At 45.4% G+C, this 26495-nt stretch overlaps 1 protein-coding gene across 3 annotated transcripts in view; it reads left to right on the top strand.

Moving 5' to 3' along the window:
- SETD7 (SET domain containing 7, histone lysine methyltransferase) overlaps positions 1-12858 on the top strand; it is a 42154-nt gene extending 29296 nt beyond the window's left edge. For all 3 annotated transcript variants that reach the window (XM_032412876.1, XM_032412877.1, XM_032412875.1), the window contains 4 exons: positions 1117-1198; positions 3970-4087; positions 7759-7916; positions 12369-12858. In XM_032412876.1, coding sequence (XP_032268767.1) covers positions 1117-1198; positions 3970-4087; positions 7759-7916; positions 12369-12549 — 539 coding nt within the window. In that variant the 3' untranslated portion in view covers positions 12550-12858. The remainder of the gene's footprint in view (positions 1-1116; positions 1199-3969; positions 4088-7758; positions 7917-12368) is intronic.
- Positions 12859-26495: the final 13637 nt, after the last annotated feature.

Genomic DNA, 26495 nt, shown 5'->3' with positions numbered 1-26495 from the left:
GGGCCTGTCTCCTGACTCCATCTCCCACCAGGAAGGTCCCCCCACATCCCAGCTTCCCTGGGCCGGTATACCCCAGCTCTAGAGCCCCGGGCACACCACCTCCACCTTTGTCCCTCTGGCTTAGGGTTACGTGGCTTCAGCTCCTGCCAGTCTCTAGGCTCCTCACTGACCCCTTCGGCTTCTCAGTTCCTCTGTGCTCCCTATAACCAGTTCCCTAAGTGAAATTCTCTCTTTGAAATACGCAAATGGTCTGTTTCCTAGCTAGACACTGACCAATCTGGATTGCTTTTTAACTTTTAATTTGAGACACTGATTTGGGTTTTGTGATTGTACCAAACAAGCAAAAACCAGAAGGAGGACCTGGTAACCGCTGAGGAATTGCTTAACGGGATGATTTGTGATGCCTTAGTGCCTAAAAGAATTTACTTTACAGGAGTAAGCCCTTCGGTTCTAAAATGTGTTTCTTTGCTTATTAGGCATTAGAGCATTGGTTGTCTTCATTGCGCTTTGGGAGGATTCCCGGAGGCTAATCCTTTGCAGAGAACCAATGTTAATTCTAGAACAGTTGTGTACCTTAGTTTCTGAATAAATTACTGATTGGCGTCTGAACCACCTTGATAAAAATAAGAAGACTTTGTTTTTGCTTTATCAAAAGCAGTTCTGTTCTTAATTCTGGTGAGGCAAAGGTTTATTTTTAGCGAAGGGGACAGTTGCTGGGGTTGGATGGTTGGAGTCTACAGCCCCTGTGTCTAGTAGGAAGAAAATCACAAGAAAATTTTAAAACCGTCATCCAACCCGATCTGACCAGAGAGATCTCAAAATTTCATGACAAAGCAGGATCTTGATTAAAAAATTTTAATTACACAAGCATTTTGGTAAACCATTTGAATAAAGAAAATTCAAAGGCAAAAATGGGATTTTAAGAGATACATCTGATGGCTGTTCATTAAGACCTAAAAATAAAACTCAAAAGCAAATCTAAAAACTGTTCATTTATATTGGAGAATTTATTCTAGTCGGTGTAATTTGAATAACATTTTTCATTATTTAACTCCTGCTTTAAAAGCTCTCCCCTAACTCGGTAATCTCTAGATTGAATGTTCTCTTGCTTTTCAGGTTCGGTGTACCACTTTGATAAATCGACATCATCTTGCATTTCTACCAGTGTTCTTCTTCCAGATCCATATGAATCAGAGAGGTAAATTTTTTCCTTGTGGTTTGAACGGCATTGTTTATGGGAAGTTAAATAACCCTCATGGTGGGAACTAATCCTCCTTTGTAGCCCTCTGAGCAGAAGAAAATATTGATATATTCTGAGGAAGAGTGTTTTTATGCTTCTTTTGCATCTGTCGCTGTGAGAGAGTTTCTCCACCCATAAAGCACAGAACGACCACGTGTCAGTCCCAGAAGGAAACTTCTACATATAGAGAGCCCACTGTGCCCTGCCCCAACGTCCCCTTTCTTGGGGCCCTGGTGCAGCTGGTGCTGCAGCCACGTGCTGGCCTTTAGGGGAGCATTTCGTACTCCTTAAAACTCTAGCCTGGGCAGGAACCAGAATGCCTCCTTTACTCAGCCCCGCCGAGCAGGTCTGGAACACGAGACAATTTCTTGATTCACGAAGGGAGAACAGCAGTGAAAGAAAGACTATAAGAAGCATAAGAAGCTTCCAGTGTACAAATGACAAGCTTCTGATTCTGTAAGCTCGCTCCCCAAGTGTCAAGTCCCGTTCCAGTCCATCTTCTCTAAACTCCAGCTCTCCGTTGTTGGTGTGGCTTTCCCTGGTACTCTGCCCGAGACTTTTCTCCCCTAGCAACTGGCCTGTTGGTGAGGAAGAGAGCCATCTGCGGTTGGTTTTCTCTTTGCCTTGTTCTTTGTAAGCGTGGCTTGCAAAGCATAACTTCCACTCACTTTCTGTTCTGTTCCCATCTGAAAATAGGCCTCTTCCCTGGTTGAAGTGACAGGGCTCCCACCACAATGTCACAGTGAATGAATGGCCTCTTTCTTGATGCAGAGCTCTGGTCCATTTACAAAGGGAAGGGTTCAGTGTCTTGGTAGCCCCGAAACACAGTAGCGCGATAATCGTATATATCGGTCTTTTTTGTTACTGCCGTTGTGACGAGGCTGTAGAAGGATGCCCTCAAAACTCGCAGTGGTTTATGAATGCACACATTTTATTTTACACTCGTGGTTCTGTAAGTTAGCTGAGGTTCAGCCACTTTTGACTGGGCTCCACTCGGCTCCCCTTGGCTCAGCTGGACGAGGCTGGACTCCAGATTGCAAGTTGGGCTCTTCTGGGCTCACGTCTGAATTCCAAGACTGAGGCTAAAGGAGGAACAGCCACCTGGGGCATCTTCTTCCTATGGAGATGAATGGAAATTCAGGGAAGCTGGCAGAAACTCGCCATGCCTCTTATCACCTGAGACCTGGCACGCAGTCCTCCTGCCCATGTTCAGGTAGCAAAGTAGATCCTACGGCCAAGCCCACAGGGATTGAGGCAGGGGTACATCTCGTCTCCCCACTCTGAAGGAGGCACCGCAAGGTCACGTGGCTAAGTAGCAGGACGTTTAATTCTACCACAGGGAAGGAGGAAAGAGTTGGAAGCAATAATTCAGTCCCCTAGTCTACAAAATAAGCCTAAGATCCATGTAACAAAAACTAAAGATGACCAGTTCCGCCAGAATCATTGAATCCCAGTGCCCAGAGAACTGAAATAGTTGTTGATGGGGCGTGTCTTCTCTTATTAAATCCAGTTCAGTAGTCATGAGTGCTGTTTTCCTGTAAATCCAGGGATTGGCAAACTCTTTCTGTAAAGAGCCACGTTGTCCATATTTTAGGCTTTGTGGGTCTCTGTTGCAACCCCTCAGCTCTGCTTTTGTCACCCCAAAGCAGCAACCGACAATACTAAATAAATAGGTGTGGCTGTGTTCCACAAAATTTTATTTACAAAAGGGCGCAGCTGCCAGATGTGGGCCTGGGGCCATAGTTACTAGACCCGTTATGAACTCTTTTGTTGGGAAGTGCTTACTGGATATGTTTTGTTAATTGTTTGTCACTCTTTCATGTGAAAGATTCATCTTGGAGCTTAATTAAAACAGTCTTTCCCTCCTATTTGGCATTGACAAACTTGGGTATAGCTTTAATTACTTTGGAAATGTTTTACTTATCCAGGAAGACAGTGAAAATACTCATTAACTAAAAATATAAATTAAAAAAAAAATCTTATATCAAACATTGCTTTATGAATACAGTGAAACCTTGAAAAACACACGGGTTGGGGCATCGACCTCTGTCCCTACCCCATGCAGTTGAAAATCCACATGTAACTTTTAATTCCCCAAAAACTTAACTACTAAGAGCCTACTGTTGACTGGAAACCTCACCAATAACAAACAGTTGATTAACACATATTTTGTATGTGATATGTGTTATACACTGTATTCTTACAATAAAGTCAGCTGGACAAAAGAAAATGTTATCAAGAAAATCATAAAGGGGGGTGCCTGTCCGGCTCAGTCAAGTAGAGGGTGCAACTCTTGATCTTGGGGTTGTGAGTTGGAGCCCCATGTTGGGTGGAGAGATTACTTAAAAATAAAACCTTTAAAAAAAAAAAAAAGAAAGAAAAGAAAGTCATAAGGAAGAGAAAGGACATTTTCAGTACTGTAAAAAATCTGCATGTAAGTGGACCTGACAGTTCACACCCATGTTGTTCAAGGGTCGACTCTATATAATAATCCCCATATCAGAGAGCAGATTTTAAACGCCACTCCTAAAGATACATGAGTACAAGTTCTTCAGTTTTCATTGCCAAATACTGTGGTTTAACTTCTCATCCTCCCTTCCTTCCTTCCTCACTGGATTACTATGAACTGATGCTTCGGATTCATTAGCTATCCTGATATTTTGGTGGTTGATATAAAGAGTGACATATCCAACTAAAAGAACCATCACTTGGCCCTTTTTTCTATTTAGGGTTTATGTTGCTGAATCTCTCATTTCCAGTGCTGGAGAAGGACTATTTTCAAAGGTAGCAGTGGGACCTCATACTGTTATGTCTTTTTATAATGGAGTCCGGATTACACACCAAGAGGTGAGCGGGGTCTAAGTGGAGGATCAACTTGATTGGTTACAGGGCTTGGTTTCAAACACTCTTAATTTTCCTGTTAGCCCCTTTACTTTAGTATTCACTAGAAATATGAAGGAATAAACAGTCTTTTTTTGTAAAATTGATGGGATATTGTCTTATAGCAGTCTTCAGATTTCTATAGCAAAAATACCATACACGGGGGGCACCTGGGTGGCTCAGTCAGTTGAGTGCCTGCCTTTGGCTCAGGTCATGATCCCAGGGTCCTGGGATTGAGTCCCACATCGGGCTCCCTGCTGTGTGTTGGGGGGGGGGTCTACTTCTCCCTCTCCCTCTGCCTGCCGCTCCCCCCACTTGTGCTTTCTCTCTCTCTCTCTCAGTCTCCCTCTCTCTCAAATAAATAGTCTTTTAAAAAAAAATACCGTATACTGGGTGGCCCATAAACAACAGAAATTTATGTCTCACAGTTCTGGAGGCTGGACGCCCAACTTCAGCGTGTCAGCAGATTTGGTGTCTGGTCAGAAACCACTTCCTGGTTCATAAATGGCTCTTTTCTCTCATTGCAGCCTCACATGGTGGGAGGGACAGGGGAACTCTCTGGGGTCTCTTTTAAGTTTCACAGCTACTTTATAGAAAGTGGGATGGCGCCCGTCCAGGAGACAGCAATTGCTTTGTACCGTACTACACCCAGTTTCTGAAAAATTGAGACCCAACTGGATTCGGTCAATAATTAATTTATGATCTTGCACAGGCTACTTTATGGGAAGGCTCCCTACTTCTGTTTGTGCAAAAGTCATACAGTAGCCTACATCCAGCCAGGAAGGGTTCTATTGCCCAAAAAGCTGAAAATAAAAAGTTAAAGAATAATCACCTCTTGCCTTTAAAATACAATCTTTGATCAGGCGCCTGGGTGGCTCAGTCGTTAAGTGTCTGCCTTTGGTTCAGGTCATGTTCCCAGGGTCCTGGGATTGAGCCCTGCATCGGGCTTCCTGCTCGGCGGGAAGGAAGCCTGCTTCTCCCTCTCCCACTCCCCCTGCTTGTGTTCCTGTTCTCCCTCTCTCTCTCTCTCTCTCTCTCTGTCAAATAAATAAATAAAATCTTTAAAAAAAAATACAATCTTTGATATATTTTCCAGAATTCGGAGGTGTTTTTGTTTTTGCTTCTTCGCGTCACAATTAACTTCCTTACATGTCCACTTAAGGGCAAAAAGTCTGCTGCTTGAGCCTGGCTTGTAGTCTCCATCTGGTCTCACTTGCATTAAGGGTGTGGGACTTGGGCTTGTTGCTCATATCCCTCATTCATGTACTTCCCTTTTTCACTTATTCCTATGGAATGCTACGGGGGAAATGCCGTGAAGTAATCAAGTGTTTGCCCATTCAGAGCCGTCGTACAGACAAAGACGGCTTGGCGCTCACACTGAGCCATGGTCTGGCACACGGTACCCCTAGTGATGGCCAGACCTCTGTGTCCGCAATCCTGACAGTCCAGGAAATTCAGCATATGAAAGGTGGCTCAGGATATTGATACACTATCTATCTATTCTAACATTTTACAGATAACAAAACTGAAACCCAGAGCGGGTGAGCCATTTGTCCGAGGTCACAAATACAGTTACTAGCAGAGTTCAAGCAGGATTTCAAATAGAATCTGGCTCCCGGCAAAACTCACTATATGCTGTGCTGTGGAAATGAATGGGGCACCCTCCTTGCCTTCATGAAATTTAGATTCTGTTGGGGAGAGGTGCCTGGGTGGCGCAGTCAGTTGGACTCTTGATTTTGGCTCAGGTCCTGATGTCGGGGTCGTGGGATCAAGCCCTGCATCAGGCTCTGTGCTCAGGGGGGAGTCTGCTGGAGATTCTCTCTCTCCCTCTCCCTTTGCCCCTCCTCCTGCTCTCTTTCTAAAGTAATAAATAAATCTTTAGATTCTGTTGGGGAGATAAGAAAAATATACAAGTAATGGCAACGTAAGGTAGATGGTCCCAAGTACCATATATCAGTTCATATAACAGGGCTGGAATACTAAGATCCATGAAGATTTTTTTCACTTTCATCACTGCTGTATCCCCTACACCTAGAACAGTGCCTGGCGTATGATGGGCACTCAGTAAATATTTGTTGAATGAATATCAGAAACAAATAACAGCATAATTATAATTTAGGGGCAGGAGAGGCAGTATACGTCTGAGAGTCAGCAGTTCTGTATAAAAATGTGGTCCTAGGGGCGCCTGGATGGCTCAGTCGGTTAAGCCTCCGACTCTTGGTTTTGGCTTAGGTCAAGATCTCAGGGTTGTGGGTGGGGCTCCCTGCTCAGCAGGAAGTCTGCTTGTCCCTCTCCCTCTGCTCCTCCCCCTGCTCTCTCTCTCTCTCTAAAATAATAAACAAAATCTTTTTAAAAATTGTTTGTTTTTTTTAATTTATCTATTGGTCAGAGAGAAAGCACAAGCAGAGAGAGCTGCAGGCAGAGGCAGAGGGAGAAGCAGGCTCCCCGCTGAGCAGGGAGCCCGATGCGGGGCTCGATCCCAGGACCCTGGGATCATGACCTGAGCCGAAGGCAGACGCTTAACCGACTGAGCCACCCAGGCACCCCTAAAAAATTGTTTTTAATGTAATCCTGTTTGCTCAAAAAACTGCTCTGCTGACCTCAGCAGATGCTGGGGTGTGGGTTGGAGTGGGGCGGTGGGCTGGAGAAGTGAAGACTCTTGGTGCCCTGCAGAGAGTGAGTGCTTGTTGTAGGTAAGAGAGCACACTGGGAATGGGTGACACCATCTGCTGGTCACATTGATCCCCCACTTGTAACAAAGGTGAAGGACTCCGCTTGAAGCACGATTTTGCATTCCTCATAGTTCCCGTTCCATTTGACGTTCTTGTGTGTTTCTTTTGCCTCATCTTCTTCACAGCGGGGCTTCCAGGGATCTGGGGGTTGGTCAGAGCGGCAGATCCGACCACCGGAGGCAGTAACCCACAACAGGCTTCCCTGGCACGGGGCAGTGCTTGGACAGGGGGGCAAGAGAGGGGACGTCCTGCCAGCCCGAGACGGTCCAGAGGCTTGTGGCACAGGGGCCACCATCCGGAGCAGGAGGAGGGCAGGGAACTCCCAAGAAAGAGAGGGTCAGAGAGGGGGCTGACGTGTCTAGGTGACGTGTAGTACAGAGAGGAGTCTCTGGGCCACAGAGCTCCGAAGGACAGAGGCAGTCTGGAGGCTTTGTGGTGCTGGGCTTTCTCTCACGAATCTGCTAGCAGATGTGGGGTCAGGTGTCCCAGGGGAAGCAGGCCTGAAGTGGCTAAAGCTCCGCTTTGTTTGGGCTATTTAAAGAACAACTGGATGTGTAAATTTGAGTTTGGTGCTGGAGGGCTTTGGAGGTAATAGGTCTTAGCCTGCAGTGAAGAAATAAACCACCTAGGGGCATCGGGTTATATTTTTGTGTGTCTTTGTCGGGGACTTTCAGTCCTTTTTCTCATGTAAGATGAGGAGAAGTCAGTACGTAAGAAGTTGAGCTGCCTGATGCTGCCCACAAACGGCTTTCGCACCATCGATGTGCGGAGGGATGCCTTGGGTTCTTTTCATGCATCTAGCACTCACACAGCAAAACGGAAGGAGAAATGAGTTAATGTTGCTGATGTTCTCTGAGATTTGGGGAGAAAGGCCCTATCTAACGTTCGCTTTCTTGTTTTCTGCAGGTTGACAGCAGGGACTGGGCTCTTAATGGGAATACCCTCTCCCTCGATGAAGAAACGGTCATTGATGTGCCTGAGCCCTACAACCACGTGTCCAAGTACTGTGCCTCCTTGGGACACAAGGCAAATCACTCCTTCACTCCAAACTGCATCTACGATATGTGAGTATGACACCCAGCTTCCAGGGTGGATCCGGACCCCGTCTGCCGGGGCCCTGCGACTGACGAGGGCCTGTCAGAGCTGTCATCCTGCCCCAGGTGAAGGACGCCCCCTCTGGGTTCCTGAGGCTCCTCTCCCAGACGTCTCCCGGTTAGGACTTGACACTCGGAGTCTAAACAGCCCCTTCCCTGGCCTTGGTAACTCAGACAGGGCAAAGTGCTTAGAAGGGTAGAAATGCTATGGAAATGAGACACTTCCTGGTTGCTGTTTCGTCGATGCTTTTTTGTCCTTCAGTGGTCTCACTCTGGAAAATTAAGGATAGTGTTATTTGAAATATTAGAAAAATTAAAATTGTTCTGCACAGTGAAAACTCGTGAACTCTTTTATGTTGTGAAAGGAAGGAAGAAAATAAAATGCCAAGCCTAGAGCACAAGGTCTTGGTGCTGGAAAAGACGAATTAAATCAGAGTCCCCATTATTTGACAATAAAGAAGAAAGAAATACTGACACATGCTACAGCGTGGATGAGCCTTGAAAATATTATGCTAAGTGCAAGAAGCCAGTCTCATAAGACCCGATAGTGTATGATTCTATTATTGATAGGACTTGTCCATTACAGCAAAATTCATAGAGACAGAGTACAGATCAGTGGTTGCCCAGGGCCCGGGGAAATGGGGTTGATGGCTAATGAGTATGGGGTTTCTTTTGAGGGTAGCACACTATACTAAAATTAGATAGTGGTGATGGTTGCCTGCCTGAAACCCACTGAATTGTATGCTTCAAATGGGTGAATTTTTAGGGTATACGAATTGCATCTCAACAAAGCTGTCATTTTAAAAAGTCAAATAGTCCTGGGTGCTTGGGTGGCTCAGTCGTTAAGCGTCTGCCTTCGGCTCAGGTCATGATCCCAGGGTCCTGGAATTGAGCCCTGCATTGGGTTCCCTGCTCCGTGGGAAGCCTGCTTCTCCCTCTCCCACTCCCCGTGCTTGTGTTGCCTCTCTCGCTGTGTCTCTCTCTGTCAAATAAATAAATAAAATCTTAAAAAAAAAAAACACTCTAAAAAAAAATAAAAAATAAAAAGTCAAATAGTCCTACCTCTCGGAGTTTGAGCCCTCCCCTTCCAACGGCTCACTGAACCTCTTCTTGTAAACCTCCATTGATGGGGAGCTTCCTGTTAACCACGAAGGCAGCTATCTGGACAAACTGACATAGATATTGTTGTGAAATTAACTTTCAGGCTCAGATGATTAAAATGTTCTTTGTATGAAGCCCAAATGGGCTTCCCTGTAACATCCAGCCCTTTGCCCTAATTATTCCCCTATGCACTATGCCAGTCTCTCTTCGACATAGTAGCCCTACAAATATTTTAGAAGCTTTCATATGCCCCCTGAATGTTCTCCTCCCAAAGTCAAGCGTCTCTGACTATTCCTTGAAGAGTACAGTTGGCATTCCTTGGATCATCATCATTGATCTCCTTAGCTCAGCCAGAAAATGCCTGTTCCCCCTGGGAGGCAGGTGGCCACATGCCACCTTTTCTGCTCAGTTATAGCTCTCAGTCCCCCCTGTCTATTGCTTGTTAACAGAAGCAGGATCCAATCATGTGCATTTAATCTGTAGGAAAATTGCCAGGATATGAATGTCCCTCCTCACATCCCTGAGATGGCTTGGAAATTGCTCTGGCAGGGACTTGCTCTCCTTGGCAGCCAGTACCAAGTACTACAGCTCCGACTTCTGTTTAAAGGGCAGGTAGAAATGGCAAAGGACATGTGTCATGTGAAATGAAACCGACACTGTTATTAACTCCATGGCTTTCGCGGCCAATGTGAATTAGGCCAAAGCATCGTTCCAGGCTGCACACGGCTTCCCAACAATCTTTTAAAGCAGTGGTAACAGTAACAAATGCTACTTCAATTTCTCTTTTAACAACTACTCTTTTAAAACGAACGAGTTCTGTGATTTCACTGCAAGGACATGGTTTTTCTCACCAAAAAGAAGAGCGCACAGGAGACAAGGGAGAGATCCATTTGTGCAAAATCAAGTCCCCAGACTCGTCAGGGTTATTTCCTTCCAGCCCAATGTGAACAATTAGTTATTTGGGGTAAAGGGAAGACTACCTGAAAAATAATAAAATACAAAATTCAGATACCGATCCATGGCATTCATTTGCTTCTAAAATTATTGGTATCATTATGCACACTTTAACATCAGCAAAGCAATATCCCTGTATAAGCTGCCGTCCGGTACAAAATCCAAACGGACAAGCGGACACGAACCACTGCCCTCGTTGTCAATAGAGGTGACATGTCGCCAAGGGCCCAAACCACTGGGTGCAGAGAGCTTTGCTTTGGCCACTAATCGTGCTACTGGCATTGATTGAGCACTTTGGGCCAGTGCCATGCTAACGCCTTCTCATGAATTCTCTCACTCAGGCCTCCCAGGACCTCCATGGGGCAACCTCTGTTACCTACCCCGCCCCCCCATCACAGACTGGAAACGCGGAGCTCTTAGCCGCAGTGGCTGAGTGTCCTTAAGCGTCATGCCCCATGCTGCCTGGGAGAATCAGCACCTGAAATGGAGTGCCTTCTTTTCAGTCTGTCCTTTTTCTACTCTTTGAAAATAATAAGCAGGAAAATGAAAATAAAAGAGGATTATACCACAAGTCTTAGGTTTCTCATGGAATTTTGTCAGTGTGCAGTAAGATTAGCTAGAGCTCCGTTTCAGGGGTATTATTTTTTTAATGCAGTATTTTAATTTAGAGACAAAGAGCTGTGATTTTATTTTTTTTTTAAAGATTGATTTATTTATTGAAGAGAGAGAGAGCACAAGCTGGGGAAGAGAGAGAGAGAGACAAGCAGACTCTCCGCTGTGTGGGGAGCCCCACGTGGGGCTCGATCCCAGGACCCTGAGATCATGACCTGAGTCGAAACTGAGAGCCGGATGCCCAACCGACTGAGCCACCAAGGTGCCCCAAGAGTTGTGATTTTAATAAGGACTTCCCGAATCCCTGGTCAGGGATGTCTGTGATGGAGCACAATATGAGAATTCTGTGCGCACGCACACTCACTCACAGATGTGCGCACGTAGTCACTAGTAGAAGCTGAGTCCTCACTTTGTGCCAGGCCCTGTGTGAGGTGCTTCCTATATGGGACCCTATTTTGTCACAGTGACAACTCTTAAATGATTAGGATTGCTAGTATTACCATGAGGTGAGGGTGAGGAAAGTGAGATTCAGAGATATGGAAGTGAGCTTTCTGAGAAGGGGCAGTAATAATGTGTGGAACCGGGACTCAGGCTAAAGTCTCTGACCCCAAGTCAAGCGTGCTTTCCAGAAAAGATGACACCCAAGTGGGGTGGACATAGAGGCCCCTTGGAGTGAGGGTGCGCTTGTTCCTTTGTCCTTCACATAAAAGATGTCCCTAAACCACAGACACACTCCTTTCCCCACCACCAGTAGAGGGAACCAGCCAGGTCTTTGCTATCATGCCCCCTGTGCCCGTCTAACTTAGGGCCTGGAAGCCTCTCCTGTGGTGTCGCCAAGTCCTTTGCTCACAGTGTGACGATAAATGAATGAGACTGATTTGACCGGATGCATATAGAGATAAAGCGAATTTCTTTCTGGCCATGCCTTACATATTTCCGTTCTGGGTTTCAGAAGCTGTTAGGTGAGCTAAATCTATTCCTTATTTATCTCCTGTTCTCCTGCAGGGGTCATAGGGGTGAACCGGGTTGGGAGCCTTTGGCAGAGGAACACAGTCAGAGCGTTAGCCCTGCCTCGGGTTCCGAAAGGCTCGAGGCTGCTCCCTTCACAAGATGCTTCACAGGGAAATATTTAAAAAGCAGGTTGGCAGAGAGGTCTAGGCTTCGCTCCTGGAAAGAAGTCTTCATCTACTTTTATGCTAGAAAATAATACTTCCTCTGTCTGTAGAGGGTGGAATACAGTTTTTCGCTTTTGAAAATCCATGGGGCTCTTCCTTACACCTCCCAAAGTGTCCTGGTAAAGCCTCGCGCACAAGGTACAGCCAGGTAATCTGATGCCACAGGCCAGGTGGGCTGAAATGCCGACCGGCTGCGCTGGATCCAGTTTCTCATTAAGGATAGATTTTTGTTGTTGCCCATGTTGTTGGTTTATAAATACAGAGTGCCAAATATGCTCAAAGAGGAAGCTACAGCAGTGCTTTTTAAACTTGAACGTGCATATGCATCACCTGGAGGTGTTGTTAAAATGCAGACACCAAGTCAGCAGGTCTGGGTGGGGCTGAGATTCTCGGTGTCTAGCAGCACCCAGGTGAAGCTGATGCCGGCCAATCTGTGGGCTACACGTGAGGGCCTACCAGTGGTGCCCAGGGAAGAGCTCCTGGGTGATTCCTATCCCCCCCACCCCCCACACACCCCCCCCGCCCCAGGCTTTGCTTCCCGATCTGACCCAGGAATGACTGTGCGCATCTTGATGTCTAGGTTTGTCCACCCCCGTTTCGGGCCCATCAAATGCATCCGCACACTCCGAGCGGTGGAGGCTGATGAGGAGCTCACCGTGGCCTACGGCTACGACCACAGCCCCCCAGGGAAGAGTGGGCCTGAAGCCCCGGAGTGGTACCAGGTGGAGCTGAAGGCCTTCCAGGCCACCCAGCAGAAGTGAAAGGCTCAGCCCTGGGCTTCCGAGACCTGGAATAGAAACTTGGATCTATGCACTACGTTTTCCGACAACGGGACAACCAGGGACTGCTCATGCTGTGACATCACATCCTCTCACTCCACGTTAGCAACGACTTTCTCGCATACTAACTAGGTTTGACTGTATTACTCATACCAGATTTAAAATTAGCTAGCCTTGCAGCAACGTCCTACTGAGAGGTATTGTCGAACACTTGACACAGCGTGATGTTCTTGGGTGGTTCAAGTCTAAATCTGTACCACACCAGAGATGCCAAATGATTAGACTGAAAAAGGGAAAGGGGGCTTTTCAGTCATTTTTAGTCTGTGGTTTTTCCATGATGTTTTTTCCTATGGCCAACATAAAATGTGTGTTCACACTTGCATACGTGCCGTACGGAGGATAGAGGATTACTACATTTTTATTCTCTAAATGTAGTATAATTTGCCTTTTAACCTTTGATCTGTATCTTGCAATAGAACGGCTTTGTTTTTTCTTTTCCTAGCAAACAGAACCCCACTTTTTTGAGTCATGTCACCCCTCAGTCCCATTCTCTATCTTAGATATCTTTTACAAGAGAAAAAACTTCCAAATGGATTTCGTGTCAGTGCCAGTGCGTAGGTCTCTCTGGCTCTTTCTAGATCATTGTTTCATTATTATGTCCTAATATAAAGAACTGGCTCATAGGGCCGGGGTATTATTATAGAACTATTATTCTCGCATGTAAACAAAGATACCTTTGCTTTAAGATGTGAGAAGACATGAATTTACTTTGTTTGCATTAAGTTATGGGAGAGTTGTAATATATACTTTAAGAAAGGAGAGAGGGAAATTAGTATTTCTAAGCAGTAACTGTGGCAATTTTGCAATATCTTCAATAGTGCTAGTAATTTCTTCTCGGGTACACATTAAATGTACATAACATAGAGCAGTCTGGCTTGTGGCGCAGTGCACTGAATTCAGAAGTCAAATAACAACGTAGAATTCTGACGCAGAATTCTAAAGTTGGGGTTTGTTTTTTTTTTTAATTGCTACTGTTAGGAGAGACATACTGATCACTAGGTGCAAATCAAACCTTAGTGCTAAAACTCTTCATTGTCATATTTCCAGAGCACTTACGTGCTTCAAAGCATTGTGAATTAGGAGTAACACCTGTATAGTTTAAAAGCAACGATATCACTAGCATTTCAGCCATTTTGCAAGCCACGTGTAATCACAACTGCAGAAATAAGGAGAAAACCCCTGTTTTTTTAGTTTAACTGCTAGTCAGGTGTGTAGTGTACCTGGGATGGCTCTGAATGATTTCTGTGAGCTCGGGGCTTTTGTAGGCGCCCTCACCCCATGCCGTAGCTGTGGCTTCCTCAGATGCCTCGACAAGGCTGCCGGAAGCGGTGGAGAGCCCCAGCTGCCAGTGGGGGCACCTGTCGCCTGAGCCAGTTTGGCCTTGAAAGCTAGCGCCTTCCAAGCCACAGCCCATAGGGAGCTCTGGCCGAGCAGAGAAGAGTAAAGAAACGGGCAGGAAGGAAGTCTGCTATTTCTCGTCAGGTACTCGTTGCTCTTAGGAAGAATTTAACAAAAGTGCTTGACCTGGGGCTGCTCACAGCTGTCTGTTCGGGTGGCCCCTGGGCACAGGATTCAGCCCTCAAGACAGTGACAGAAGGGGGCCCTTCCCTCCTTTGCAGGGCCAGGCTTCCTGGAGCCCCTCCCTGCCCCCCCCCCCCCCCCCCCCCCCCGGTGCCCGCCCCCAGGGCCGGGGGAAGGCACGGAGGGAGGGGGGGGGGGGGGGGGTCGGGGGGGGGGGGGGGGGGGGGGGGAAGCTGATGGTTCCCACGTGAGAAGTTGTCAGAGCTGCCAGAAGGATCTCCCACAAAGGGAACCGAGTAGGGTTTTTAGATGATAGGATAGCTTCTGTTCTGTAGAAAGAGACGGTTCTGTAAACTGTGACAGATGGGCAGTCTCGGGACTTGTATTCTGATGGGTGCTTTAATTCAAATGCGTCCCAAAGCAAGTGACTGTCTTCAGGAGAAAGATGGCTTTAATTAAAGTAGCCCCAGTCAGTTGGGTCGTGGAGCCAGGTCAGTGAGCGAGGTCAGGATGGAGCAGGTCACACTTCCAACACAGCTACGCTTTGAATGATTTCATTCCTGGTGGTGATGTCATTCTTGTTGAGGCTGCAGTAGGGGTATAATTTCTGTCCTCATGGGTTACTCTGATTACCCCCCACTCAAATGGAATCTTTCTTTCTTCCTTTCTTTCTTTTGATATAAGGGATTGAAGAGTTGTAAGTAGTAATTAACCAACTAATCCATTTTTCAAATTAGATGTTGAATGACAGCACTCGGTTTAAAACCCAGCAGTGTGTCTGTGACCTTCAAACAAATCAAGAGGAAACAGTACACCCAAGCTGAGCCTCTCTGTCTTTCTCCCTCCTCTCTTCTTGCGTCTTCTGGCTCTTCTTTCCCCTGTCCCATCTCTTCCCGCTTTCTCTCTCGTCTGTGAGAATGTCTTGATGTCCCTGTCCAGCTGATCTCTTGCTCTTTTCCGTCCTCTCCCTCCCCATTCTGAGTGTCTCTCGTCTCTTGCTAGGCCCTCTGTGTGCACCTCTGTGCCTTCACTCTGTGTCTCTGCCTGGCTTTGTGGCACCTGCTCCCCCAGCCCCTCCCCCACTCCCAAACGGAAGGCTTTGTCACAGAGTGGACTCCGAGGGGGGCTTGAGATTCACTTTGTTCCGCGGGTAGGTAAAGACGTCGCGGGCGTTGAGGTTCCATAAGGAGTTAACTGGTGAGGAAGGAAGGGTTTCTCCTTGTTCGAGCCGAAGCCCGGGGGGGGGGGGGGGGGGAAAGCCTCAGGATGTATTTCTCTACTGAGTCTTTATATCCGCTGTGGAAGGAAACGTGTCAGGAAGCAGCCGAATCTGGTAGTTCTAGGAGCATGATGATCGCAGCGGAATTGCGGAAGATTCCACGTGGTGGGGAATAAAGAAAGAACCTCACGCTCTCCCCAAGAGCGCCGGCGCCTGTGCGGTGCGTGATGCCCTAGTCCCGAGAAGATTCACGCCGAGCTGTCTCAGCCCAACTCCTGCATGACTAGATCTTTCCTTAGCAGCTTTTCTCTGACAAAATATTATCTTGTGTTAGAGCTAGGAATAGGAACTAAGCTGTGGGACTATGTCCCCGCGTGGACGTTTGGATGGACGGACAGAGACAGAAGCGCTGTAAGGACTGACTCTGACACAAGGCAGAGAGGAGATTAAGAGGCAACGGGCGGGGAGGACTTGAGTTTTGTAGTACCTATTCTCATCTTAACCTGCTTCGCCCCTGGTCTACTTGAGACAGGAAGAAGGAAATTCGTTTTTCAAGACCTCTTTGAACCTGTCTGGGGCGTATCGTTCAATTTATTTGCCTTCTGGGGGTTCTTCACGCTTGAAAAAGGATTTCCTTATCACCAACAACCTGGAAAGGCCAACATGGAGGCAAGTGTCACCATTTACAACATGTACTGGTAACTCTGAAAATGGCAGTAACTGTGAACAGTGAATTCAAGGGTTGCCTTCTTAGTGAGACAGTGTGTGGCACTTTAGAAACTTTCCTTTAATATATAAAATTTTAAATCACTCACGGCAAAGTGCATCTAAGATCTTCCAAGAAGGGATAGTTTTCTGTTTTGCCTTGTTTTAAAAACCGTTGCCTCAAGTTTCTGTCTTAAGAGTAGTGATTTAGAATCCAGACATCTTTTCTTTTAGAAAAACAAGCGAAACTATGTTGCAAGACTGATAGTTGTAATGTTTATTTGCCACAGATCAAAGGTTCACAAAATATCTTAAATTTGCATCTACTTGAGGTACCTTGATAGACTGTTTTTTTCTTTGATCTTTCCCTTCAGGAATTTGGAGCCTTGGTGTCACTTTTTTATTTTAAAAAAGTACTAAATTTTAATAGTTTTATTTTGCCAAATGTGTGCATACATATTCAAAGCAATGAAACTATTTCAAGCCATACAACCACAGGGGTGGAAACCCTTTTCACAAATTTTAATGTGTTTGTATGTAAATAGATGTTTGTATGAAATATTTTCATGGTAGAATGAATATATTTAAATGAAGTCGAATTATTCCAGTGCTATTTAAACAAATTACAAAATTTTTGGTGAGAATTATCTGAGTCTATTGAGCTATAATGCAGATCAATTTTGATTTTTAAAAATCAAAAGCCTACAAATAACTCTGACTCATGGCAACTTCCCTGCGTCGTTGCATCGGACACGGAGAGAGCTCGTAGGCTTCCCCAGTGCCTCCGCCGCTTCCTGGTGTAAGTTAGGTGCTCATGGAGGTGTGTCCACCTTTAAGTGACATCACTCCTGGCCTCCAAGGGCCTGCGAGTGAATTAGAGGCATTCGAGACACTGGTGCAGTTATCCAGAGCACAATTCCTTTGCAGGGCAGCAGAATCAGAAGCCACGTGGCCGCACGACCCTCGGAGCTGGGTTTTCTGGCCACCATCAGCCGCCACCCTTACTGCCTAGTCACACACGTCAGGGAGGCTGCCCTCAGTGGAGTTGGGGTTCAGACCCCAGGGTGGAACTTCACGGTTTTGCCAGCAGTCCCGGCCTCCTGGCCTCCACCTCACAGAGAGGAAGGAGGGAGGGAGTGGCTGGCAAGGGGCCCATTTCTCAGCACAGTACATTTCCTGTCTCAGCTCTGGGAGACTATGCACCTAAGCACCAAGCTTCCAACCAGAGAGAGACGTCCTCGGATAACGCAAATCCTTGCTTCCTCTGTCTGTGACTTTACACACTGTTGTTAGAAGTCGTTGTAATAGCAAGACCAATCGCATCTCTGGGACATACCTCCCAACTCTCCTGACTCTTATGTTACTAGAACACTCCTTTATAATGGTATTCAACTTGAGTGGGTTGTTTTGGTTTGTTGTTTTTGGGGTTGTTTTTTTTTTTTCCCCTCTGCTTTGGTCCTGGATATAATGAAATGATAAATATGACAAAATTTTCACTGTGTCTACTAGCAATATGTACACACATGCCAATGTATCTTAACATAGCAACTTGGTTATATTTTGGGTTACTATAATTAACCTCGATTCTTGTATTGGGAAACCACAGGGATGTGTAATGCCTGCTTATCATGGAAGAAATTAGGTTCATGGTCTGAGCTCCCTCTTTCAAAAGGTTTCCTCCTGGGTTTTCTATGTTCTCTTTTTATCCTGAAATGCATTTATTAGGTTGTGAGGTATGTTTAAGGATTGGAACCTAGGGGTAGGCTTTCAGCATTTATTGCAACCAAAAGTTAACCCCATCACAGTTAACAAAAGATTGGTCTTTTGTGGAATTTGAACTAAATCTATGAGCCTTATTCAATATCTATAATTCTATGATTTTTTTAAATTATGGGAAATTAATGAAAGATGTTTACATGAATAATGTTTGCCCTTACTGTGTTATGAATGAGTTTTTTTGTAGTGTGTCTGGGTGCATGTGCAAGAGAGTAGGAAAAATGTTTCTGAAACAAAACTTGACAAAATATTTGTAATGAAAAGTAAATTTAAAGATTGCTATAATTGCGCTATAGAAACAATGCAAGTATTAAACAAAATATACAATCATCTCTCATTGTCTTTCTTTGGTCATTTAGGGCAGAAGGGCAGTCACTTTTTTCTTTATAATTTTTAAAAGATTTATTTATTTATTTATGTATTTATTTATGTATTTATTTATTTATTTCAGAGAGAGAGAGAGAGAGCAAGGGGGGTGGGGAGGGGCAGAGGAAGAAGCAGACTCCCTGCCGAGTGGGGAGCCTGACTCAGGGCTCCATCCCAGGACCCTGAGATCATGACTTGAGCCGAAGGCAGACACTGAACCACCTAGAGGCCCTATTATGGTATGTCTACCTATGTGTTTAAATTACTAAGCAAACTTTACATTTTGAGTTTTGGGTTTTTGTGTGTGTGTGTTTTTTTTTTAATTAAGAAAGTTGGTCTTGGGTTGGTTTTTACATACCTTTCTGATCTATTTTTTTTTTTAAGATTCTATTTATTTGACAGAGAGAGACACAGCGAGAGAGGGAACACAAGCAGTGGGAGAGGGAGAAGCAGGCCTCCCGAGGAGCAGGGAGCCCGACACGGGGCTTGACCCAGGACCCCGGGATCATGACCCGAGCCGAAGGCAGACACCTAACGACTGAGCCACCCAGGTGCCCCCATTTTGAGTTGTTTTAAAATGTTATTAGCTATTTGCCATTTTCAAAGCATGAGAGGAGGGGTATGGAATGGCTAGGAGCTTTACATTTATTTAGCACGACTCCACATACACCTATGAATCCAGAAGAATCATCAACATCAACCCAAAGGGTCTAGTTGATACGTAAATGTTAAGGGTATTGAATATAAATGAACTGATCAGGGGAAGTATCTGAAGGACGGGAAGCTTCAGCTCATGGTTTAAAGAAGATAATAGGAATTTTATTAGATGTGGTAGATTTGGGTACTCTTAGGACAGCTTTGAGCTGAGGAAACCAGGAACCCCTTGTTCCTCCCCAAATCACAGCTCACATTCCCAAACTCGCCCCTACAACATTCCCAAAGAAAAAAGCCAATGACACACATGTAAAAATAGTACTCTGCTACCAACTGCAGCTTGTGCCCAGGGACCCAAAGCAGTGGATTCTAGTAAGTGGGGTGTTACTAAGGGAGGCACAGTTAAGCATCAAACTGAAGCAGGTGTGAGACCTCCTGCTTGATCTTCCCTCCCTCAGTTGACCAGTCTTTGATTTTCTCACACTTCCTTCCATCCAAGGAAGGAAAGGGAAGCAAATAAGATGACTAATCCAAACTCTGATGCTGGATTAGCTTCATCACCCGGATGGAGACACATCCATATCTGGATCTTTAAGACAGAGTTTCACCCACTGACACACAATATTAGTATTCTTCCTCCTTGCGGGAGAGACGGGGATGAGATTAAAATTTTAATGCAAATTGGGTAACTCTGAGAAGCTAAAATCTCAAAAGGGAAGGATCAGGCATCTTTTTGGGTATTAAAAATGGTATGGAATCAAGGGTGGTAGAATAAGGTAAGGTGAGGAAGACTGAGACCAAATTATTTTAGTCTCAGTGATCATCCCACATACACCTCTCACTAAATGTCTGCCTTGAGGTTTTAATGCTCCAAACTGTTCTGTCTGCTGGTTCATATTACACTTGAAAGTATTTCAGTGGCCATATCCAGAATTAGATAAGTCATTCAAAAGGATTTTATGCTATGCTCGACATTTATTTTTTTTTAAAGATTTTATTTATTTGAGAGAGAGATAGCAAGAGAGCACAAGCAGGGGGAGCAGCAGAAGGAGAAGGAGAAATGGGCTCCCCACTGAGCAGGGAACCCGATGATGCGATGTGGGGCTCCATCCCAGGACCCTGGGATCACGACCTGAGCCAAAGGCAGACGGTTAACCAACTGAGCCACCCAGGCGGCCTTGTGCTCGACATTTAATTTCAGTTCAGCATCTGACTGATTTGGGTGGTTCAATAAGAAAGTTCTGCCCCAAAACTATTTTAGAAAACAACTGTTGCCTTTTATATAAAAACATAATGCTAACTCTACAGCAACATATTGGTATATGTTTTTCTTAAAATTTTGTTTCTTTGTGAAAACCAAAAGCCATGGTTTTGGGAAATTAGAGCCTCACTTCTTATACATAGAAAAAGATGAATGGATTTATCTAGCTTGCTACTAAATTTTTACTTCAAGTATCAGAATGCTACCAGCTTCAAGAAACATAAAAACCCAACTCAATATGGCTTAAGCAGTAAAGAAAATTTATTACCTCACATAATAAGACCCTCACATAATGAGACACTGTTGAGTGACCCTGGAGTTGTTAATTCAGCAGCTCAGCCAGGTCCTTTCCATCTTTCTGCTCTGCAATTCTCAGCTTGTCAGGTTTGCCCTCAGGGACCAGCCCACCTCACATTCACAGTATGGCTGTTGTAGTTCCAGACATCACAGCCAGCATCCAGTGGGTGAAAAGGAAAGTCTCTTCTCTCTACCACTGCGGAAACCTAAATGAATCACTTGCAAGGGCCATGGCGGTGTCGTGATTATCCGAGGGAAGCATAGGGCTTTTGGAGAAGAGTGGGTGGCCCAAACAAAGCTGGGGTTTTCCCAGCAAGAAAGAAAGAAGAAATGACAGTTGGGCTGACTACCCACAGTATCTGCTTCATCTGCAACACAGGTTTTGTTTTATTTTCTTCAGAGAAGAAAGGTTAGTCTCTTTAAATAAATAAATGGATTTTTAAATTAATTCACATCAATTTAGAGAATTCTCAAGTGGTGGGTATGGGAGAGGTTCTACAAATATACATTTATGTAGAGTTTATAAGGTGGTTTTAAATATTTAGATGATTTCTTAACAGCCATATGATATAGGTACTGCTATTATCCCATTTCACAGAAGGGAAAACTGAGGCATAGAGATGTTAAGTAATTTGCAATTAAGTAATAGTCATGGAAGTGGTAGAGGCAGAGTCTGAAGCCAGATGGCTGAGCTCCAGGCTATTCTCTTAACCACAGTTGTGGGAGCTCCTATCTCCTCCTGACCTTCACATGCTAAGGCCATCGTTAATATCCTTAGTCCTCCTTTCCCTTGTTCATTTGTTTAGCGCCAATCAACTGATCTCGCAGACTGTGGTCCCTCCTCGAGCCAATCCATGGGACACCCAGACCAGCTTCCCCTACTTGTATTCTCACCACTTTCTGCCCGGATCCAGAACTCCCAGTCCCCTCTGCCTGGATTTCAGTCGTAGCTTCTCCATCGCATCTCATCCTCCATTCCTCACCAGCACCACATGAAGCTCCCTCAGTGACAAGGCTTCCCCGTTCCTGCCGGTCCTTGGTGGCACTGGGAGGGCCATGTGCTGGAAAGGAGCTGGGCTCAACAGGCAGACTGGTTTTTTGCTTTGCATTTTTGTTTTTTTCCTACTTTGCCCATCCCCTGACCTCTCTCTTCGGGCAACCACCAGTTTTTTCTCTGTGTTTATGAGTTTGTTTCCGTTTTGTTTGTCTGTTTTGTGTGTGTGATTTTTTTTTTTTTTAGATTCTGTACATAAGTGAAATGAAATGGTATTTGTCTTTCTCTGTCTGACTTATTTCACTTCACATAATACCCCCTAGGTCCATCCCTGTTGTCCCAAGCAGCAGGATTCCATTTTTGTTTATGGCTGAGTAGTATTCCACTGTGCACGTATACCACCTCTTATCCATTCATCAATCTGTGGAGGTTTATGTTGTTTCCATACCTTGGCTATGGTAAATAATGCAGGAATGAACATAGGGGCACAAATGTCTTTTCAAATTAGTGTTTTGGTTTTCTTCGGATACTCAGAAGGGGAATTGCTAGATCATTTGGTAGTTCTCATGTTAATTGCTTGAGGAATCTCTATACTATATTCCATAATGGCTGCACCAATTTACACTCCCACAGTGCACCAGGGTTTTCTTTTTCTCCCCATCCTTGCCAACAGTTGTTTTCTCCCGTCTTTTTGATATTAGCCATCCTGATAGGTGTGAGGTAATAGCTCATTATAGTTTGATTTGCATTTCCCTGATGCTTAGTGAAGTTGAGCAGTTTATCATGTGTCTGTTGACCATCTGGATGTCTTCTTTGGAAAAATGTCCATTTAGGTCCTCTGCCCATTTTTTAATTGGATTGTTTGCTTTTGAGTCAGCCTGGTTTTAATCGGCTTTGCCACTGTCTTTGTGACATTGGGCTATAGGTTGGACTCTAGCAAATGTGGATAAAACCTGCTGCACAGGGGGCGCTCTGGGATTGAAGAGACTGAGTGATGCGTGCTGTGCCCCCACCCTCCTCCTTCCTCCAGTGCAGTCACCTGCACCTCCCTGTCTTTTGAAATGCTGGGCTCTCACGGCCTCGAGACCTGTGCATGTCTTCCTCCGGGGTAGCTGCCTGGCTCCCTCCCACCTTCAAGTCCTCACTGAAATAGGCCTACCTTGGCCACCCCACCTAAACTGCAACCCCCTTCTCCCCCCAGAATCCCCAAACCAGTTTGCCTTCCTTTCTTTTTCTCCATACCACCCATCACCTTCTAACTTACTATCTAATTTAGGAATCCATCACGCTTGTTTATGGTCTCCTCCCACTAGACTGTCAGCTCCAGGCGGGCATGGATTTCAGTCTGTTTCATTCACTGGTGGGTCTTCAACAGCTGACGCACAGTAAGCATTCAAGAAATTCTATGAAGGAATGGGACAGAGTGGATCATAATGGTTAAGAGAGCTTTGGCAATCGCCTTAGGTTGAAAACCCAGCTCTGTCATGTCCTAACTGTGGACATAACTTCTTTGTGCCTCAGTTTTCTTTATTCGTAAATTTGTAAGTTTTACAATTTTTGTAAAATTGCACGAATAAGGATACCTGGGGAAAAAAAAGAAAAGAAAAAGCTTGTGTTTGAGGCGTGGTGCGGGTTCACTAACCGTGGCCCTACTACTTCAGAGTGCCAAAGCCTGCCTCCTTCCGAGAAGTCCCCAGTGAAGACGCCTTGCCCGGCAAAGCTCCCCTGACTCTCCGGGCCCGCCCTCACTGGTCCCCCCTCTCTGCACCACACGGAGGCCGACAGGCCACGCCAAAGTGTGCGCTGCGTAGACTGCTGAATGAGTGAAACATCCAGCTCACTTCTCACTTACATGACAGGCTTTTGGGAACCAGCAAGTGTTTCTTCCTGGATGCATATGAAGCAATCTCCAAATATTTGAGGTAAGAATGACTGGGCTAGAGGATCTTTATTTTAAAACCTCATGTTCTCTGTTTGCTCATCCGTTCAACATCGATTTCTTCAGCTTTACCATCTAACGGTCACTATTCTAGGACATGAACAACCCAGCAGTGAACAATAAAGTCTCTGCCTTTGTGGGGACACTGGCCAAGGAAATGCTGCGGGACAGGGGACGGGGAAGGAGTGTGGGAAGAGATGTTCAGGGGCAAGATCGGGGAGCCCTCACTGAAGAAAGGAGAGCACAAATCAGGGGGTCTGGGGAAAGTTTCCAGACGCAGGAGGGGCTGCAAGGAGCCAAGCCCTGAGATGGGAACTTGCGTGGAGTGTCCAAGGACAGCCAGGAGGCCAGAGTGGATGGCGAGGACAGGACTGGGTGATGTGCTCAAAAGAAGAGCAGGAAGCCAGACCGGTGGGGCCCCCAAAGCCATTTTAAGGACTTTGTGGATTAACTCAGAGTGTAATGGGAAATCAAGAGATGATATCAAATACTTTTGTCTGTTTTTCAAAACAAACCAGCTTTGTCTAACTTCGTTTACTATAGGTTCCAAAAACACTTGTATAATTTTAATTGCTCTTAGCCCACCCATTGGAGTGCTCTGAACAGAAGAGGCTAAGAGCTGCTTTCCTGCTATCCCAAGATCACTCTATCACTCTCACTGTTAACAGGTGGAGAACAGACTGCAGTGAGTGTGGGGCCAGGTGACAGCAGGAAGGACAAGATGATGGTGGAGGCAAACAGAAGGGACAAGGAGAAGTGGCTGAATCTCAGACATGCCGTAAAGCCAATGACAATAGAATTTGTAGAGACGAGATATGGGGCTCTTTTCAAAGGTGTATATTATTATTATTCAGGTATGGTGAGGCCAGCACACCAGGAGACAAGTGCCATTGAAAGACAGTTGGCTACCTGGCGACTCACCGTTCCCAGAGGAGAGGGCACCACGGTGGAGTTGGTGCTGGTGGGAGGGGGGCGGTGCGGGGAGGTCACATGGGGAAGTATGAATGTCAGTCGCAAGGGTGCAGGGGAAAACGTGGACAAGGACCTTTATTATGATTTTGGGGGAAGGAACAGGTGAGGCAGGGTAAGCAGGTTTAGGATTGACTCCTTTGAATAATTTCAACAGGCTCTCGGGTGTAGGGGGGCCTTTAGCTGCCCGGTACCTGGCCCTGGGGCGATATTGGCCTGGCGAGCAAGAGCCTGTAAGAGCCGTGTACAAAGAAGCTGGTTGTGGTGTGGGCTCCGCAGTGGTTGCTGGGCATATAAATGGCATGAGATATTTGCTCTCTCTAAGAATTGGTAGCCCAGGGTCAGTCAAAGTAATAGAATAAAAGGACAAGCTTAATAGGTTGGGAAGTTAGAAAAGTCAAGGCTAACTCTGAATTTTGGTATAAACAACTGCAAGAATGGGGTAATCACTTGAGGAATAACTTCTGTCTCAACAGCTCTTACTGATGGTCTTACCTCAAATCACATGCACTCGCCCTGTTTTTATTTCTAGTTCCAAAGCAACCCATTAATTCTTCATGGTCCAGCTCCCTCTTGTGGTAAGGATCTGGTACTGTTTCAGACCTGGAGCTCTAAAACAAAAAGAACTTCAGCAAAAGGAAGATTTAATACATTTCAAAGACAAACATAAACGCTGTGCTGAAGTTTACCCCCATCATCAGGAGGAACTTTGATGAACCAACTGAAGACACCACTTTCAGGACCTTTTTACGTTTCAAATAAGCCCAAATTTCAAAAGAGCCAATAACACGTTTGAAGCCTACAGTAAACTAAGTTGAACAGAACTTGTTTATTTTTTAAAACAAACCAAAGCATTTCATGTCATATAGCTCTTTAAAATCTCTATCTGGCTAGAGCACAGTTTTCTGCAAAACATGGGTTATAAATTCATTAGTCCTGAATTAATCTAATCTTGTACTTCCCTAACCTATCACTTCTTTTTCTTTCCTTATGAGTCAACATGAGTTGTGAGAGAGTCGTGGATCACCAGGGGACATTACCTTCTAGTTAACCTTATGCACAAACTATGCAGAACCAAATGCAAGTATTTAAGATACCTTCACCAATGAGCAGCTTCCCGAGTTTCTTCTAATCTCTAGAATCTAGCTCATAGTTGGGGCAGAGGGATATAGTTTCTCCAAAACAAGAGAATCTTAAGTAGCTTAAAATAAAAAATGGAGTCATATTCAAGTTCACCATGTGAGCGGGATATATACTGGGGGGAGCTCTGTTCCATCCATACCTACCAAAATTGTCCCTAAAAGGAAAATAACTTATCCCAGTAGAATGGAGGTATCAGAGAAATTTCTCAAAATTTCTTTACACAGTAGAGCTATCCAAAATTTAGCACTTGGCCTGTGTGTGTGCATGTGTGTGCGTGTGCGTGTGCGTGTGTGTGTGTGTGTACTGGAACACCACTTATGTAGGGAAGATCTACAGCCCCATGACTATGTGAAACAGCCAGAAATCTGAGTGATTGCTGAGCAGCCAACAGCTATTTCAAAGTTCATGCCCTTTGTTCTGTAGAACCTCCCTGACGCAACCACCATGGAATGTCAGCCTTCCAGCCTCAGAGCCTCCGACCCGTGAGAGGTGGGGGCCAGCAAGAGAGAGCGGAGGGAGTAGCATTAGAAAATGTGGCTGGTTTTCTCGGCACCATGGCTCAAACACCTATGTACTTGAACAGCCTCTGACAACATGCTCAGCTATTGCTTTTCCAACTGAGCGGGCAGAGTCACCTGAGAATTCGCTAACCGCGCAGACTCTCGGACCCCAGTCGCAGAGATCCGGCACGTGGGTTGAGTCCCTGGGCAGAACATAGAAAGCCTGGCATTTCTGCGTCACAGTGCAGTCTTGTCAGAGATCTGAGAATGATGCTCCTGTGTAATTAAGGAAAGATAAAAGTAAGTGGAATGTACTCTGCCTAATGATAATGCTAATTGTTGTCAGAACATAGGCTTCCTCCAAGAACTCAAAAATGGCTCTTTGGGAGCCATTTTAAGATCAGAGCAGAGACATCTACAGTCACCAGAGAAAGAATAACATGGCTATCAAACCAGCAGGACTTGGTTCCATAAAATATCTTAAGAAACAACCAGGATTTTGGAATTTACTTCAAATTCCAATA

This window comes from Phoca vitulina, unplaced genomic scaffold, assembly GCF_004348235.1.
Source record: "Phoca vitulina isolate PV1807 unplaced genomic scaffold, GSC_HSeal_1.0 scaffold14, whole genome shotgun sequence".
Lineage (NCBI taxonomy): Eukaryota > Metazoa > Chordata > Mammalia > Carnivora > Phocidae > Phoca > Phoca vitulina.
This window is presented reverse-complemented; position numbering and strand designations above follow the sequence as displayed.